We start from the raw sequence: 20,253 nt of genomic DNA, 5'->3' as shown, positions 1-20,253 counted from the left end.
GGTAAGACCGTATACTACTAGGAACATTTTTCTGACATACCTCAGGTGGCCCACTGCTCTGGTTCGTACTAGAGAAAGAAGAATATAATCGTTCTGTTGACCCTGAAATCGGTCTACAGTTGTCACCTTAGGAAGAAGAAAGAAAGGGAAATGGAGTTTATTTTCAAAAACACAATAAAAAGTCCAAAGATCCCAGGATCATTTAAATAACAAGCTAAACTCAAACATCCTGCCCTAAGATAACCAAACCCAAAGAAACACCACAAAACACTTGGGATTGAGAGAACAACGTTAATGGACGAGTACTACTGAGAGAAAACACAGCCATCAGACTAGGTCAGGTCCTTACATTAGACACACTTGCATCACTCTTCCGTATATTTACTTCTCATCATTCTGATGAAGTAAACTTTTTTTTAAATGGAATTAGTACTTTCCCCCCAACAGGTTGCTATATTTCATTAAAGGGACAATGTCTACAGCATTTTTCTGTCGAAAGATAAAAATAACCTTAACCGTACTTTCTGCTGAATTTGAAACATATGTATAAATAGGAATGTTCAGGAAGGGTTCAGAATCTGGTATTAGCATTCCTGGATTTACCTCTTTCTCATAAACTCAATGCACATGAAGTCCTGGTCTCGCTTTCAGTGAGTTTACAAAACATTTCTTTTTAAATAAATGTCATTTGGGCATAAGTTATATGCGATAAAATGCACCCATTTTTTAAAGGTATAATTTGATGAATTTTAACTATATATATATATATCCCCATACAACCACTAGCATAATCAAAATTTCCAATCATCCCCAAAGAATTCTCTTAGGCCCTTTTAAATTAAATTCTCATCCCCAGTCCCAGGCAACGACTGATCTGCTTCTTAACAGTATTGATTATGCTTTGCCAGTTCCAGAATTCTATAAACATGGAATAACAAAACATGAACTCTTCTGTTTCTGGCTTCTTCACTCAGCACATTTTCAAGATTCACCCATGTGTTGTATGCATTAAAAGTTTATATTTTACTGCTGAGTGGTATTTCTTGAATGCATCACAATTGGTTTATGTTCACCTATTCATGTACATGGACTCCTGGTGTGGTGCTGTAGGATAAGCACTGGACTGGAAAACAAAAGGTCGACGGTTCAAACCCACCAGCTGCTTCTTAGAAATCTGGTATAAGGATGCTATGAGTCAGAATCAACTTGATGGTACTTGACAACAAATTCATGGACATTTTAGAACCATTTGGAATAAAGTTGTAATCAGTATTCATGTACATATATTTTTGTGGACACAAGCTTTCATTTCTAGGAATAAAGTCACTAATTTAAATGGTTACGTGTATATTTAACTTTCTAAAAAACAGAAAAACTGTTCTGCAAAATTTTAAACCATTTTATCTGTTCACCAGCAATGTTCTAGTACCACAGTTCTTGCTCCATTCTTGCACACACTTAGCATATTGGTTTTACAATTTAGTTCTACTGAGTGAATAGACCGTTGGGTGGGATTCTAGTAAATGTGTTTGACTAGTAACTGAAAGGCTATATAAACCCACCCAGTAATACAGTGGAGAAAAGGCCACACACTCTGCTGTGATAAAGATTATAGCTCCGCAAACCCCAGGAGCTCACATGTACCCTGTAACACATGGGATCTCGTAAGTCAGTAGGGACTTGGCAGCAATGTTTTTGTTTTTAAATTGAGTGTGTAGTGGCCACTGTATGTTTAATTTGTATTTTTCTGACAATTAATTTTAAGAATGTTTTCATGTTCTTATTGGTCATTCATATCTTCTTGTGTGAAGTATCTTTTCAAATCATGTGCTAATTTTACATTGGGTTGTCTATTTAACACTGACTTTTATTGAAGTTCATATATTCTGGATGTAAGTCCTTTGTTATTTGGTTCTGTAGTGTAGTGAACTACTTAATATGCCTCTTCTAGCCTTAGTCTTGGTAATTACCACCAAAGGAGTCTTTTACTGACGGGTCTGAGTAAGAGAAGACACTGATAGTATGATATGACTGTTAACAGAGTTAACGGTGACTGTAAAAACTTGGAATTCTAATGTGAATATAACATGAACCATTTCAGAAGCAGAAGGGGGGATCTCAGTCTCATCCAAGAAGAGCCAGAAGTGATGTATTTTGGACCCAAGATTCTTGTGTGCTGAACCTCCTCGACCCAGGGACAGAGTTCTGTGATACTAGAGGGGCAGAGAAGCAACAGCCACAGAACCAAGAGTCAGAGCATGAAGCAGCCCATGGAGCAAATAGAGCTGAGTGACTCTGAACAGGAGGATTGCTTTTAGAGTGGGGTGCCTCCAGGCACTTAACTGGGGCAGTCAGGTTTGCTGACCCACTGAGCTCGGAGCTGAGCACCTTCGGGCTGAGGTTATGGTAAAGTGGTGTGCCCTGTGGGTTACTTATCAGCAGTCCTAAAAGAGCTGTAACATTCACTGTCCATGCAGAGGGAGGCCTGCCTATGGCATGGCTGAGGAGAGTCTGTCCTGACTGGAAGAACTATGTCCTGAGCATTTTCTGACCCTGTTGTTGTTGAGTGCTGTCAAGTCGGTACTGACAACAGAATGAAACACTGCCTGGTTCTGCACTAATGTCATGATCATCATTGTGCTTGAGCCATTGCTTCTGCCATTGTGCCAATCCATCTCATTGGGAGTCTTTCTCTTTTTTGCTAACCCTCCACTTCACCAAGAATGGAGTCCTTCTCCAGGGACTGATCCCTTGTGATAATATGTTCTAAGTATGAGACACCAAGTATAGCCATCCTGGCTTCTAGGAGCATTCTGGTTGTACTTCTTCCAATATAGATGTTTGTTCTTTTGGCAGTCCACAGTACTTTTAATATTGTCCTCCAATACCATAACTCAAATGCATCAATTCTTGATTACTATCTTTCTGATTCATTGTCCAACTTTCACATGCACACAAGGCTATTGAAAATACCATGGCTTGGGTCAGGCGCACCTCAGAACTCAAACTGACAACTTGCTTTTGAATACTTTAAAGATGTCTTGTGCAGATTTGCCTAATGCAACACATCGTTTGATTTTTTGACCTATTAACTTCTCTAACAAACCCCATTACTGAAAGTATGCTGTCTGAGTTCTGTGTGGTCACTGTAATGAATTATGGAACCCAGATGAGAAGGAGAGAGTGCTGTGGGAGAGATGGTCAGTGCCAGCTTTCGTAGGTATAGATGTTAGATTTGAAAATTCTATTACCATCCTGACCACCAAGAGACTTGACTGAGAAATGGGCAGGCATAAGAATGGTAGAGGAGAAGGATGCAATAAACCTGGTCCCAGATGGCATCACTGAGACATGCTGGAATCCAACTCTGAACATCCGACTTTCATCTTCTTGTTATGAGAGCTGGTAACTTCCTATTATTTAATTGAGTTAAGGTTTTCTGTTACTTATAACAGACAGGGTTCTGGTACTGTGGCCCTTCTATTTTTAAGCTTTCTATATTTCTAAGTTATTCATTTCTCATCTTCATTCTTTATATACGTTATGGTGATTTCTACACCATCTATTCCTCCTTGTAGTCCTGCTAACTTTGAATTCAATTCTATCATTTGTTTCATTTTCTTTCAGTTTGTTTCTTTGCATTTTGATTTGTAGCCTTTCCTCTGAGAAATGGTTAAACATTTAACCGTTTAAAAAATTAAAATTCATAACAAAGTGCATATTCACAATTGTCATGTGTTCCAGGCCAACATGCATACTGTTTACTAGTATGTTTTGTTGCTCTTTCATTTTTACTTATATAGTCTGGTGCTACTTCTATTTTAGTATTTACCAACGACTAAGTTAGATTTTTTTAAAGTAGCTATTGCTAAGTAAGGGTGAGCAGGGAGCTATTTTCTAAAAACCGAATCATTTCACAGCAAAAGGACCTCTTTTTCTCTGCAAGTGTAGAAATAGTCTACTTTTGGCCAATATAGTTCATTTATATTTCTCCACGGGAGAACGATGAGGCTGGCTATTCCTGTAAAGTCTTACAGTTCCAGAAACTAAATATAGTGTTGCTATGAGTCAGAATCAACTAGAAGGCGGTGGGGTTGGGGCATTTTATGATAGGTTTTAAGGAGCTAGAGTAGTACTATGGGTTAGGTGCTGCTAACTGAGAGGTCAGCAGTTCAAACACACCAGTCACTCTATGGGAGAAAGATGAGAGACTGCTCCCATAAAGATGTACAGTCTCAGAAACCCTTTGTGTGGGGTGACAGGGGCAGGTTTATGAGTCACAAGTACTCAATGGCAGTGGGTGTGGCTTTTGGTTTTTAGGCTCTTTTGACCAACGTGGAGCTAGGAAGTGTTCTTCTGTTCATTCTAAATCCCACATTCATTGTTGGATGACAGAGAGGTAGCTTTTCTATTTCAGAGTATACCTCTCACCTTCAGAGGTATCAACATTGGCCTTTCATTTCTTTTTCCTCCATGTTTCCTGTCTTAAGTCACCTGATCTGGGTAAGCTCACTAAGCCTTCCATTCTCCTTTGTTGCGTTTGGATGATTTCCAAGAAATGGTGGAAGAATTTAATAATAACATGTACAAAGTCCTAAATTTATTATTAATAATTACTGTACTTATGTTTTGTTATTTTATCTAATTTATGCAAACTTTTATTAACAAAATCAAAATGAAGCACATTTTTAGTGGATGTTATTATATCATATTGTATAATAAAAGTCTAAAAAATAAATGGAGTCCTGGTGTGGCGCTGTGGGTTTACACGCTGGACTGCAAAGTCAGTTTGAACCACAACGTCTGCGGTTTAAGCTCACTAGCTGTTCCTCAGAAACCCAACACAGGGTCACTATGGGTCGGAACCGACTCGACGACACTTAACAAAGTGTGAATATATTTACCCAAGACAAAACGTATCTCCACATACAAGACAAAGCCATACAAAAATTGGAATGTGATCTCACCATCCATTATTTGACCAACAAAAAGTTTTAGAAACAATTCTGGTTATTATCAACACAAATCTTCAGTTTGGTAATTGAGAGAGATGTTCACACACACACAAAATCAGATAGTGCTGCCCAAGGACTAGTGATATAGTTCCTATTATTTCATATCGACACATACCTTAGAAGGGAGATCGCAAAGAAGAAAGTGGAACACCATCAGTCACTCATAACAAATATGATCCTTTCAATCTTGCCAATGTGATAAATAAGAGTTCATACTATTACCTTGTTTGGTCTTCCAATCAATGGATTGCTCCCACATCGTCTATTGATGATGTCACGAATGAGATGTTTTTGGCCATTATATGTGGTTAAAATACTGATCTTGTCAGCAGGGTAGCCAAGTAGACACATATACATAAAGAGTGCTACCACGTATTCGGCCTCTCCAAGATTCTGCAATGCAAACATAGTAAGATTGTGCATGTATTTCTTTTTTCCAATTTTATACAGATAATAGTTAATCAAGTAATTTGTTCATTTAGTACAACACAGGAAATGAAGAATTAATAACCTATATAATAAGGAGCTCTGGTAGCGTAGTGGTTACAAATTGGGCTGTGAACCTCAAGGTCAGCAGTTCGATACTACCAGTGGTCCCACGGGAGAAAGATGAGGCATTCTGCTCCCGTAAAGATTTACAGCCTCAGAAACCCTTTACGGGGTCGCTATGTGTCAGAATCGACTAGACGGCACTTAACAACAACAACAACATAATAAATAACCTTTTATAAAACTGAGGCATGACCATATGCTAGTTTAATAATAAATATAGTATATGGTAATTCTTTTCCTTGGATAATTGCAATGGATTTGCAATACATGGAACAATCACAAAATCAGATCTCAATTTAAAGGCTTGCTATTCCAGGGACCACAGCAGTCACAATAAAGAAATCAAATCCTGCTGCAATGCACAGTGCTTTCCCTTCTTGCACTTCTTTGTGGTTTTTGTTTAGTTTTGGTTTTGGCTTATGTTCTCTTACTGATGGCTGTTAGACCTATCAGATCACTTTAGGTGGGAAGAGGATGGGGCCTAAAACTAGCCTGTTTGGCTTACTATTTGTTACATTAGAAGCCATGGTTAAACGTTACTGGGAAGCAGCTTTAAAAAAAACCAATGGCTTAAGTGAACTTGAAAGAGAGGAATCATACATAGGCTATTCAGTTTAGTATAAAATGCATTCGAAGTAGAGGAAATTCAAATGAGCACATACACAGAACATTATATATATAAAAAAAAGTAGTCGGCAATAGGAAAATTATAGGAAGATCTTCAGAACAATCATTTCTATCCTGCTTCTTGATTACAGACTCACACAGTCTGAATTATTTAAAATTTTTAGTTCTTTGGAGTCCTGGTTGCAGAAATGGTAAAGCATTCACTGTTAACTAAAAGGTTGGTGGTTCAAACCTACCCAGGAGGAGAAAAATCTACTTCTTTAGAGATTGCAACCAAGAAAAAGAGAGTAGACAAGGAAAAAACCAGATCTTTTGTGACAAACTGAGTTGAAAATGACTCAACAGTACTTAACAAAGTTCTTTGAAAGCCAATAGGGAATAGAATCCACCTTACTCTATAATTCTATTTTTCTGTAACAGTGGCTAATTACATTTATCTAAGTGATAGTTCTAATACAAATAAAAGACCAAAACTGGGAAATATAGAAATAATCATATTAAAAGCTAGGGCTGAAATTTAGTTTTTAAAATGTGTATTTTTGGCAAGACTTATGCAAGGAGTAAAATCAAGATCTGTTTACTTTTTCACATGAAAACGGAATGTTGGTCCTTTGCTCAAAAGTCGGACTTGAGATACTAACAATAAACAATATGACGTGTATATTAACAAACATTTTAAACTCTCTCCAAAAATTACAGTTCCATACAGATCAGTTACATTAATTCATTTATCCATCTATCCATCCTCTTTCTTACAGATTCTAACTTCTCAAATGTTATCACTTAAATGCAGAATGCTTTCACTTTGGGATGAAGGAAAATGCCTTCAAATCTTCAGAAATATCATGAATAGCAGCAAATCATTTAAAATGTATTTATACAGAGTTAGACTTAATGGAAGAATAAAACAACAACAGATAATCGACCTAATAATGGTATGGCTCCAGTAATATAACTAACTGAAAAAGAAATAGCAAAATGGTATGTAATGAAAACCTGAGAGAAATGCTAATAAAATATTTAGCAACCTTCCAAGGCAGCTATTAAAAAAGATACCATTAATTTGAGGGAAGTTAAAATAAAAAAACATGTTAAAGTTGCCATTAAAAGGTCATCAATTTTGATGCATCTGAGACAACTGAAAATACCATGGGCTTGCGTCAGGCATGCCTTAGTCTTCAAACTGACAATTTAGGCTTTTTAAAACTTTAAAGATTTTTGTACCATATTTGCTCTGTGAAATATATCTTTGATTTCTTGACTGCTGCTTCCATTGGTGTTGACTGTTGATCCAAGTAAAATGAAACCATTAACAACTTCATTCTTTTCTCTGATTACCATAATGTTGCTTATTAACCTGGTTGTGATGACTTTGTTTTATGTTGAGGTGTAATCCACAATGAAGGCTGTACTCTTTGTTCATCAATAAGTACTTCAAGTTTTCTTTCTTTTCAGCAAACAAGGTTGTGTCATCTTCATATCGCAGGTTGTTTATGAGCCTTCCTCCAATTCAGATGCCACGTCTTCTTCACATAGTCCAACTTCTCAGATTATTTGCTTAGCATACAGACTGAAGTAAGTATGGCGAAAGAGTACAACTCTGATGCATATCTTTCCTGATTAAGTTAGACAGTCTCCCCTTGTTCTTCTCAAACAATTGCCTCTTGGTTTATATACAGGTTCCACATGAGAATAATGAAGTGTTATTATCCGTATTTGTTATGATCCACACAGTAGAATGCCTTTGTTACAGTCAATAAAATGCAGGTCAACATCTTTCTGGTGTTCTCTGTTTTTAGCCAAGAGCCATCTGACAACAATGATATTCCTCACTCTATGTCCTCTTCTGAATCTGCTTTTACTATCTATCAGGTCCCTGCTGTTGTACCACTGCAACCATTCAAAAATTAGTTTCAGCAGAATTTTACTTACGTGTGACATTAATGGTATGTTTGATAATTTATGCATTCTGTTGGATCGCCTTTCTTTGGAATGGTTGCAAATATGGATCTCTTCTAGTTGGCTATCTAGATACCGATCTTCCAAATTTCTTGGCACAGGTAAGTAAGCACTTCCAGTGCTCCATTTGTTTGTTGAAACATTTCAGTTGCTATTATCAATTCCTGGAGTCTTGTTTTTCACCAATGCCTTCAGTACAGCTTGGGCGACTTCTTTCAATACCATCTTTTTAAAAAACAATCACATGCTATGTTCTGACATGGTTAAATGCTGATGAAAAACTCTATGTATTCTTTCTATCTTCTTTTTATGCTTCCTGCATTGTTCAATATTTTGCCCATGTTGTTGTTAAGTGCTGTCGAGTCAGTTCTGACCCATAGCAACCCTGTGTGGGGTTTCCGAGGAGCAGCTGGTGAGCTTGAACTGCCGACCTTCCAGTTCAAAATGACGTTGCAGTCCAGTGCATTAACTCACAGCGTCACACCAGGACTCCATTGCAACTTGATGCTCGAATGTTTTATTGTTGTTGTTGTTGTTGTTTTTCAGTTTAAGAAATGCCAAGTGTATTCTTCCCTCCTGCTTTTATAATTTCAGGTCTTTGCGTATTTCATAATAGTACTTTGTCTTCTCAAGCTGCCCTTTGATATCTTCTATTCAGCAACTTTATACCATTTCTCCTATTTGACTGAGCTACTCTATGTTCAAAAGCAAGTTTCAGAGTTTCTTCTGACATTCGTTTTTGGTCTTCCTTTTCTGTCCTTTTAATGGCTGTTTGTTTTGTTCCTGTATGATGTCCTTGATGTCACCCCACAAAAAAGTGCTGGTAATGTTCATCAAATCTACTATGAGATGATCTCTAAATTCAAGAGGCACTTATGGATTTATTTTAGTTTCCTTTGGTTTCAACTTTAACTTGTACATGAGTAATTCAACAGTCAGCCCCTGGCTTTGGTCGGACTGATGATATGGAGTTTCTCCATCATCTCTTTCCATAGTGAATCTGATTCTTTTGTATTCCATCCAAAGAAGCCCACATGATGTCTCTGTTTATATTGTTGAAAAAGGTACTTGCAATGAATAAGTCACTGATGTTGCAAAATTCTATCATGCCATCTCCAGCACTGTTTTTATCACAAAGGGCATATTTCCAAATTCCTAGATCCTTTTTGGTTTCCAACCTTTGCATTCCATTGTCAGTAATTTTCAATGTATCTTGATTGCATGTCTAGACAATTTCAGTCTGCAAAACTTGGTAAAATTCTACAATTTCTTCATCTTTGGTATTCGTTGTTGGTGTATAAATTAGAATATTAGTTGTATTAATATTCAACTTCCTTGTAGTATATAGAGATTATCCCATCACTAACTGATTGATGTGAGCTGTAGGATAAGCACTGACTGTTAACCACAAGGTCAACAGTTCAAACCCAATAGCTGCTCCTCAGAAACCCTATACAGGGTTGCTGAATCGAAACCGACTCAACGGCACTTACCACCATCACCAATGTATTTCAGGTTAGATCATGGAATGTTCTTTTGTCGATGATTGTGACCTTGTTCTTCTTCTTCAGTGTGTCATTACCAGTATAGTGGATCCTATTAATTGCCTGGTTCAAAATCTCCAATACTAGTTCATATCAGCTCCCTAATGCCTAGGATATTGATCTTCAAGGATTCCATTTCAGTATTGAAATTTTCTAATTTTCTTTCGATTCATACTTCATACATTCCACGTCACAATTACCAGTGAATGTCCACATCTATTTCTACTCATTTTGAGTCATGACATATCAGTAAATGAAGGTTCTGAAAGCTTTACTCTATCCATGTCATTAGGGGTGACTCTACTTTGAGAAGCAGCTCTTCTCCAGTCCTGTTTTGAGTGCCTTCCAACCTGAGGGGCTCATCTTTCAGCACTAGATCAGACTATGTTCTGCAGTTATCCATAAAGTTTTCACTGACCAGGTTTTTTTATTTTTATTTATTTTTTTTTCAGAAATAGGTCCTTCTTCTCACTCTGAAAGATATGCTTACATCTGTCCATGATGGGTGATCCTGCTGGTATTTACAACACTGTTGCCACAGTGTCCACCACCACAGCACCATGCAAGTGACCACAGTAGGACACAATCACAGATGAGTGCTGGAAGCTACATCTACATACATACATTTGAGCCCGGGATCTTTGATTTTTTTTCATGTTTTACTCAGGATCTTTAAAATAAATAATATATTGTGCTCTAAAGACCGAAGAAACAAGAACAAAGAAACTGAAAATCACACTAAGAGCCACCTACTAATTGAAGACTGTCATATGTTCATATATATCCTACCAGATTGTATTTATATAGATTATTCGTATGTATTTCACAGTTTATTTGCACAAGTTTTATATGTATGTCATCATGTTCATTTTTAGAAATAAAATGGAACACTGCTTTGAAATCTGACTTTTTCCATTCAGTATAGCATACACATTTTTCCTATCAATAAACAAAGTTATGTTATCATTCTTAGTGGCTATTCAATGTATCTGTATATAGAAACAGTAACAATATAACTGCAGAGCAGTTATTTCTTACTGCGCTTCTAGCCAGATTCCTCCATTCTGTGACGTATTGTAATCCTAGCCTCTATATTGTAGGCTAATGCGCTGGACTGCAAAGTCATTTGAATCACAAGGTCGGTGGTTCAAGGTCACCAGCCACTCCTTGGAAACCCGAGACAGACAGGGTCGCTATGGGTTGGAAATGACTCAACAACACTTAACAAGAAGATGCCTGTGATTGGGGAGCATAGTGGCTCTGCAGCATAAGGACTGGACTGAAAACCATATGGTCTGCGGTTTGAGCTCACTGGTCACTCCACAAGAGAAAGCTGAGGTTTTCTGCTCCCGCAAAGATTTACAGCCTAGAAAACCCTATCCAGGGTCACTATGAGTCAGAACCAACTTGACTGCACTTAACAACAGCAACATGCCTATGACTATAGACCCATTTTGAAGCAAGTCATTAATGAGCAAAATTAAGGTCGGGTTAAGGATTAAGGTAGAGTCCTGATGTGGTGCTGACGGATATGCGCTAAACTGCTAAGAACAAGGTCTGTGGTTCAAACCCACCAGCTACTCCTCAGAACCCCTATACAAGATCGATATGAGTTGGAATCAACTCAATGGTATTTAATAACAAGGAGTAAGGTGGAACTAAGGACTGTTGTTGTTGTTAAGTGCCATGGAGGTGGTTCCAACTTATAGCGACCCTGTATATGGTGTCCGAAGGGCGACTGGTAGTTTGAACCATTGAACTTGTGGTTCAAACAGAACTTGCGGTACAGGGCTTGTCCTACAGTGCCACACCAGGACACCTAGGGTGGGACTAAGGATTACTTATGCCCCTACCTTACTAGGAAGTCCTGGTATGGTTCTGCAGGATAATGCATTGGACCATAAAATCCGGGTATGGTGGATCAAACTCAGCCACTCCTCGGGAAACCTATACAGGGTCGCTATGAGTTGGAACCAACTCAATGGCACTTAATGGCACCTTAGTAGAGGGTGTGACTCAAGTGACCACCCTTTAGTTTTCCTTGGGGGCATGGTCTGAGTCCAATATACAAAAATATTTGGGCAAAATGCACTTTTTTACTCTGGATCTTGCATCTGGCCCATCTTCGTCTGATCTACAGCGAGTGGGACTTCCGGCCTATCACTTGACCTTCCTCGTCAGTTCCCGCAGTCTTGTGTATCAGTAGCCTGTCATCTGATCTACTGATGTGGCTTCCACAACTCCTGAGACTGCATGAGTGAGGAGAGCCCTCCATCTAAATGACAGATTTAGGACTTTCTAGCCTCCACAAATGTGTGAATGATTCCCTGAACAGTTGTGAGTTCCATGAGACATCTGCAGCATATTGCAGAACCCAGGGAGGAAGGGAGGGGAGGAGTGGTATCAGGATGATGGATGGAGTGGTATCAAGTTTTTCGAACAGTCAGACAGTTGGGATATCTTTAACCTCCACCTTATAGGGACCAGCTTCATGCTGATCCTTCTGAAAGAAATGATTCATACAGTAACCAATCCCTACTCATAGACTTCTAGGTTGTTCCTCATTTTCAAATATGCCAATAAAGGAAATGATTTGATAAATATTTTAGCACACCAATCTTGGCAAACTTGTCAAGCTATTTTTTAAAAAATACACTCCTAGAAGTGGGGACATTGCTTTTAATATATACTGACAAATGTGCCCACTAAATTAATTTCCCACTGGCATTATAAGTATAGAATTTCAAAAAAAACCTTCTCCAACACGAAATATTCTCAAACAGGTGGAAGAAACAGTCCACTGAGTGATATTTTTTATGTTGCTATTGTTCTTTGTGAATTTCATGTTCTTTTCCTTATCATATTTTAGTGCTGGTGAGTTGAATTTTTTTTTTAAAAAAAAAAGCTATTTATAAGATATCCAGAATTTAATTAATTGCTTGTTAAATATCTATGATGAATTTTGCTCTCAAATCCCATCAGTATTTTTCTTACTGATTTCTGCCTTTGATAACATGCTTTTAGGAAGATCATCCTTACTCCAACATTATATATTCATCAATATTTTCTTCTCATACTCTCTAATATGGTTTTCTTTTCTTTAATGTAAATACCTTTAATATATCTGAAATTGATCTTTTTGTGTTGTGTGTGTGAGGTGAGAACCTCATTTTTCTTGTTTTCAATGACTAGTTGGAACAGTCTGGTATTACTGATTTACAAAGCAAGTCAATCAGACATATGCAACATAAACTTACAAGTTTCCTGTGTTTTCTTACCTGATAAAAGTAAGGATTAGGCTCAGATTCTCCGACTCCCTGGAAGTCTTCAACATTAATGAGCTGGAAGTCATACAGCAATCCAGCATTTGCTGTACTGAACTCTGGCAAGAGCTGCACATGAGGCAAGTTTCCTAAATTCTTGTATCTCCAGTTGTAGAGGTTGCACAAGCTTTCCAAAAATAACCCCCCAAAAAACAGCGATCAGTAATGCAAAATTCCTCTTAATATACATAAGGGGGTACAAAGAAACTGTGTTTCCTTTTAAGGTTCACATCACTCATGTTTCTACTTACTCTTTCAGCAACAATGTCTCTTCAACTTTGTTGTTGTTACGTGTTGTGGAGTCCATTCTGACTCATAGCAACCCTGTATGGGGTTTCTGAGGAGCAGTTTGGTGGGTCTGAACTGCCAACCTTGTGGTTCACAGTCCAGTGCTTATCCTATAGTACCTCACAGAAGTTCATTATTATTATTAATGCTACATGGCATTTAGTTTGTCTTTTTGACAACTTTCCCCACTTCTAGCTTTCTCAGTATGACCTTAAGATTAGCAGTACAGTGTTTATCTTACACTGCCATACCAAGACCTTAGGGAATATATTTCATAACCAAGGGTCAGAGGAGAGATATGTCAACAGTGACGGCTCCATGTGCTCTTCACATTCACGCAATCTTTACTCCCCAAATACAAATATCAAGGAATACTGTACACTGAGGAAAAAACTGGGCTAATTACAAGATGGGACGTGTGCACTTCATATTCAATGAGTAAGAACTGATGTGCTCTCATTTCACTCTGTTTTGCTGGTAAGTGCCGTCGAGTCAGTTCTCACAGTATAAGTGAGAACCCCTGCATAGAAGTGGCTGGTGGGTTTGCCCCACTGACCTTATGGTTAGCATAAGGATAGTCCAGTGTTGATCCTATGGCATTACACCAGGACTCCTGACTTTGCTTTAGATTATAAAATAAGAAGAACTGTCTATCTTTTGGGAACACTCAAAAAAAGGGAACAAGCAGTGAAAAGAAGTCCTTACATTATCAGTGATGTGAAAAGACTCTCAATGAATATAATGAGTGAAATCATTCATTTTGGTCAATGCACACGTCATGATAAAAGCAATAAAGGGGCCTTTAGATGTGTAGAGTAAGGCCCTGGATACTAGGGATGTAACAAACAGCAGGCTCAGTGAACTGAGGTCCTTAAGCACAAGGGTCTCCTTTACCTTGCCCGGGCTCTCCCTTGGGCATCTAGGTCCACAGTAGGAACTCCAACACGAACGAAGCGAGTGAACAGGGACTGTTCCATGTTTGAATACTTCTGAAAAGCCATGTTCTTAATGACTGGAGGTAACTGGTGATGATCACCAATCATAATCCATCGCTTCAGCCTGCTGAACCCATCCTGAGGATTCTACAAAAGGAAATATCAGGAAATAGAAAAACAGTCTAACTTTATTATCCTGTTAGTTTCCAACTTATTACACATGAGTTTTATTCAACATAACCGACTCCATTAGTTTACAACTTCTCTATATTCACCAGTTCCATACAAAGGGATCTGATAAATGCATACAATGACTAATGAACCAAGTAGGGGCATCACTGCTCTTGGCTGATGGTGGGCCAGGGAGGGTAGAGGGGTTGAGAAGGCAGGCATGGAACCACCCTACTTTAATAGGAATAGTCAGCCAAAGACATCTGTACTTTTCTTGACTATAATTACTGTTCTTTCAAAACTATAGAGATGAATATGAATTATTAAATAGCACTCTCAGAGACAATACAAACTACTAAATAACTCGTGACTAGATGAAAGGAAGTTTATAGGCATCAAACAGTATATCAAATATAGTGATATTAAAGATAAATACATAATTGTGGCAATTAGCACCCGAAAACTGTGTGGCTTTCTGAAGGATTCTTAAAATCGATTTACTTTTTGATTCAGATCTTAAATTCTTACCTGCAAAAGAAGAGGTATGAACGTTTCTATCTCCAAAATCTGAGCTGCCTCTTCCATTAAAATGTTGTCATACTGAGAAAGGTAGAAAGGGGAAAAAGTTGTCAAAACAGCCAATTAAATTCCATAATAGTAGCATAGTGGTTACGAATCGGGCTGCGAACCTTAAGGTCAGCGGTTTGAAACTACCAGCTGCTCCGCGGGAGAAAGATGAGGCTTTCTACTCCCGTAAAGATTTACACCCTCGGAAACCCTGTACAGGGTCGCTATGGGAGGAACCGACTCGATGGCACTTAACAACAACAACAACAACAATACTAATAACAATAATAATGGGCTCCTGGTGTGGCATTACAGAGTGAGCACTGGACTGAAAGCCACAAGATCAGCGGTTCAAAACCACCAGGTGCTCCTCAGAAACCCTAAACAGGGTTGCTATGAGTCGAAACTGATTTAGCAGCATTTAACAACAACAGAATAATAATAACTATCTAAACAGATGCAAATAATTTCAGGTAGAAATAACATACAAATTACTCAAACAGAAAACTTCATAGTCTTAGTTATCATTACGCTCCTGCTTCACCAATTCAAGCCTTTAACCGCAGAGAAGCACGCTAAGTATACAATTCTACTTTGAGGAGATTGCATACATAATTTTTTACATTAAAATCACCACACTTTTCAATTCAGTTCTTTTTATGTTCTACATAAGCAAGAACCAATTTATAAATGTATATGAGGTCAATGCCACTGGTACTCAATGCTAGGAGGTATTTTGAGGTAACTGTTTTCCCCTCATGAATCCTACTAGCATGCCATGATCTACTTATCTCTTCTTACCCTAAAGCTTTCAATATATCACCCAAACACGTCAATTCTACCTTCAAAACTACCTACCTCTTGAGCCTATTCATGCTTCTTATGTAGATGACAACTCCACTCTAGTGCCAGTCCCAGCTCTAATGCCAGCAAATGATTTCCCTTCTCTTTGTGTCTTGCCTCCTTGAAACCCCCAACCCAACAATCACAGGATACTATCACCTCCAGGCTTCAAACTCTTCACTGGCTTCAACTATATGATGACGCCATTTCTCTATATGAGTACTCACGTTCTCATGGAGTGCTTTTCATTTACACAATGACCAAATAACCAGGAACTGGATGTATGTTTAGTATGTGAACAACAGAAGCACAGAGATGTCTAATATGTGAAAATCAGTCAAATGCTGTTTTTATAGTTCCTTTGGAAGTGATACTGGTAAGTGATACTGTCGTTAAGTGCCATTGAGTTGGTTCAACACACAGTGACCCTGTATAGAGTTTCCAAGGAGAGGTTGGTGGGTCTGAACCACTGATCGTGCAGTTACTAGTCCAGTGCTTATCACACACCGCCACACCAGGAGTCCTAGGTTTTGGTTATTGTTGTTGTTGAGTTGGTTCTGACTCATAGCAACCTTGTAGTGTATGGTTTCTGAGGACCTCAAGGTCCACTGTTTATCCTACAGTGCCAAACCATATGTATATTATTAGATTCCTGGTATGGCACTGTAAGATCAGCACTGGACTGCAAACCACAAGGTTGACAGTTCAAACTCACCAACTACTCCTCGCAAATCCTATACAGGGTCGCTGAGTTGGAAGAGATGCAACAATACTTAACAACAACAAATCTAATTTACCAAAATCTAGTTATTGGCAATGTGTTCATTAAATAACACTGTAATCCAGTGTTTGTCTAACCAAATCCTTGTACTTGTTAAAACAGATTAATTTATTGTCATTAATCCTGGTGTGGTGTTGTGGGATACAGCACACTGGACTGTAAGGTGAGTCTGAACCACAAGTTCAGTGGTTCAAACTCACCAGTCACTCCTTGGAAACCCTACACAGGGTACTATGAGTTGGAACCGACTCTATGTCATTTAACAGCAATAGCATATTTAAAAGTCATTATAAACATGAACTTACATTAGAGCTGAATCAACCCCCAAGGGAAATAACCTCAGTAATTCAAATATAAGAAATAAAAAGTAACTGAACAGATTATAAATTAAGGAACTAAAATGGAGGTCTTCACCTTGAAGCCTAGCTTGACCAAGTCATGTCGTTTTAAGGCAGCATGAGTACAGGTCATGGCAATGATTTTGGCTTCCTTCACCAGAAGGTATTTGGATCTGTCCAGTCCACTTCGAAGCAGTTCTGAGGCTCTGAATTCCTATTGGAATGGGGGTGCAGTGAGGGGGAAGAGATGAACATAGAAAAACATAGTTTACTCATATATTCATATAATCCAGTCAAGCAGACATAATTCCAGTGAGATTAATATAGTACAGTACTTACTAATTCTTACTATGTCTTTTAAAATTAAGTCTTGCTGTTGTTGTTGTTGTTAAGTGCTATCGAGTCAGTTCCAATCCAAAGTGACCCAGTATAGGGTTTCCGAAGAGCGGCTGGTGGGTTTCAACAGCAGACCTTGTGGCTAAAACTTACCCAGTGGTTCAGCGCATTATCCTACAATGCCATACCAGGACTCCTGATAGTCTAATGAATCACAATTCTGGTTTGTTATTAGCTAAATACTAATCGGGTTCAAATAATAGGTAATAATCAAGGTATAATTGGGCTGCTTTTTGTATAAGTCACAATATTTACAATATAAACAAGAACACTGAATAAAATATCAACCAGCACTGTACTTGTACCACAGACGAGCTCTCTAAGAAAATAGGAACTATTTCCAATAGAATTAATTCCTAACAACTATATTCATAACAGAAGAAATGTCATGTAGGGAATTGATGACAAGGTGATGGTAGCTAAAAAGTCAGCCCGGGAAGGGTGGAGTAATCCAGACTCAGCAATAGCACTGATGGTATTTTCAGAGCCCTAGGGGATAGCGTCACACAGCAACCCTTCCTAGAAGAATTCTGCACTCTTCAATGTACACGACATCGAAACAGCAGTTTTGGGCTGAGCAAATCAAACTGTGTTATTTTAAAATGTTCCTTGAGTTTGGGGAACAAAGTGAAGCCTGAAGGTGTAAGAACAGGGCTGTAGGACAGATGTGGTAAGGTTTCCCAACAAAATCCTCTCATAAAAGCACTTACAACCCTTGCAGGTGCATTGTCACGATGGGAAACAATTCCTCAGTACAACTTTCCTGGCCTATTCATCACAAACACAGTTATCTATTTCCTTAAAAGTTCTTTATAATAAGCTCCTGGGATCGTTCAGTGTCCTTCAAGAAAATCTGTCTAATTTATGCCTCTGGAGGACTCCCCCCCCCCCACCAGGACAAAACAGTCACCAGAGCCACCTGAATTGACCCCTATTCTCTGCCATAAATTCAACTGGCATAGCTTATGGCCTTGGAAGACTGGATCGGGGTTTTTTGTTTCTGTTTTTTTTTTTATTGGACCATTTTTTGAAAGACCCTAAGGAGGTTGTCAAGGACTTCATTCTTCTTGGATCAACTATCAACACTCGCGGAAGCAGCAGTCAAGAGATCAGACGACGTATTGCATTGGGCAAATCTGCTGCACAGGAACTTTTTAAAGTGTTGAAGAGCAGAGATGTCAGCTTGAGGACTAAGGTGCGCCTGACCCAAGCCATGGTATTTTCAATAACCTCATATGGATGCGAAAGCTGGACAGTGAATACGGAAGATCATAGAAGAATTGATGCCTTTGAGTTGTGGTGTTGGAGGAGAATACTGAAAGTGCCATGGACTGCCAAAAGAACCAATAGATCTATTTTGGAAGAAGTGCAACCAGAGTGCTCCTTGGAGGCCAAGATGGCTAAGCTTCGTCTCTCATACTTTGGACACATTGTCCGGAGAGAACAGTCGCTAGAGAAGGATGTCATGCTGGGTAAGGTGGAGGGTCAGAGAAAAAGAGGAAGACCCCCAACGAGATGGATTGGCCAGGTGACATCATTGATGGTGTCAAGTGTGGCAGCGGTAGTGAGGTTGGCCCAGGATCGGACATGGATTCATTCTGCTGTGCATGGGGTCGCTATGAGTCTGTTCCGACTTGATGGCACCTGACAACAACAACAAGGAGACTAGCCACCCCTTGGAAACCCTATACAGGGTCGCTATGAGTCGGAATCAACTTGACAGCACTTAACAATGTGGCTAAGAAGAGCCTGAGAGAACTTTCTGTAGTCATTTACTTAATTAAAAATAGAAAGAAAGAAAAGAAAAAAATACAAGCAAAACTAAACTTAAAACCTTTAAAGGAAACTTAAAAGAACTTGAGATTATACTCATTCGTCAGTTTGTTGTACTGTGTTGACTGGCATGTCACGTGATGCTAGAAGCTCTGTCACAGGTATTTTAAATACTAGCAGTGTCATCCATAGTGGACAGGTTTCAGCGGAGGCTCTAGACTAAGAAGACTAGGAAGAAAGAGAGGCGGATAACTAGAGAAAGTTTAGCCACTGAAAACCTTAGGAACAGCAGTAAAACACTATCAGATACAGTATAGAAGATGAGCCCTTCAGGTTGGAAGGTACTCAAAATATGACTGGGGAAGAGATGTCTGCTCGAGTGCAGTGGACCTTTAAGACATGAACGGAACAAAGCTGTCAGGACCTTCATTTGAGGATGGGATACAACTCAAAATAAGGAGAAACAGCTGCAAACATCCATTAATAATCAGAACATAGGATATACGAACTATGAATCTAGGAAAACTATAAGTTGTTAAAGATGAAATGGAATGAATAAAGATCAATATCCTAAGAATTACTAAGCTGAAATGAACTGGGATTGGCCATTTTTAATCTGACAATTACGTAATTTACCATGCCAAGAACACCAAATTGAATAGGAATGGTGTCATATTCATTGTCAAAAAGAGCAGTTCCAGATCTATTTTGACATAAAATGCTATCTATGATGGGATACTATCCAAACACCTACACAGAAGACCAGTTAATACGACTCTTATTTAAATTTGCACAACCACTAAGATTAATGACAATGAAATTGAAGAATTCTATCAACTTCTTCAGTCTTCTATCAATTCGTCTTCAGAAATTGATTCAACATGCAGTCTAGATGCATTCATAATTAGTGATGACTGGAATGTGAAAGTTGGAAACAAAGAAGATAAGTAGTTGAAAAACACGGTCTTGGTGATAGAAAAAAAATGGTGGCGATTGCAGTATAGAATTTTGCAAGACAAACGACTTATTTACTGCAAATACATTTTTTCAACAAAAGAAACAGGGAATCCTGGTGTGGCACTGCAGGTTAATGCACTGGACTGCAAAGTTGGTTTGAACTGCAAGGGCGGCAGTTCAACCT

The 20,253-nt window shown here is 38.5% G+C and overlaps 1 protein-coding gene across 1 annotated transcript in view; it reads right to left on the bottom strand.

Annotated features, from left to right (window-relative positions):
* The window catches only part of AQR (aquarius intron-binding spliceosomal factor), a 133,892-nt gene that overhangs the window by 16,568 nt on the left and 97,071 nt on the right, over positions 1 to 20,253 (bottom strand). Inside the window, exons 27-32 of the mRNA XM_006831906.1 lie at positions 17,020 to 17,157; positions 14,943 to 15,014; positions 14,203 to 14,390; positions 12,976 to 13,147; positions 5,238 to 5,408; positions 41 to 126 (exon numbers count right to left, since the gene is read on the bottom strand). Of these exons, the coding sequence (XP_006831969.1) occupies positions 41 to 126; positions 5,238 to 5,408; positions 12,976 to 13,147; positions 14,203 to 14,390; positions 14,943 to 15,014; positions 17,020 to 17,157 (827 nt within the window). The remainder of the gene's footprint in view (positions 1 to 40; positions 127 to 5,237; positions 5,409 to 12,975; positions 13,148 to 14,202; positions 14,391 to 14,942; positions 15,015 to 17,019; positions 17,158 to 20,253) is intronic.

Source organism: Chrysochloris asiatica, unplaced genomic scaffold (assembly GCF_000296735.1).
Source record: "Chrysochloris asiatica unplaced genomic scaffold, ChrAsi1.0 scaffold00004, whole genome shotgun sequence".
In the NCBI taxonomy this organism is placed as follows: Eukaryota; Metazoa; Chordata; class Mammalia; order Afrosoricida; family Chrysochloridae; genus Chrysochloris; species Chrysochloris asiatica.
Note: the sequence above shows the minus strand (reverse complement) of the source record. Positions and strands in the feature narration are given on the sequence as shown.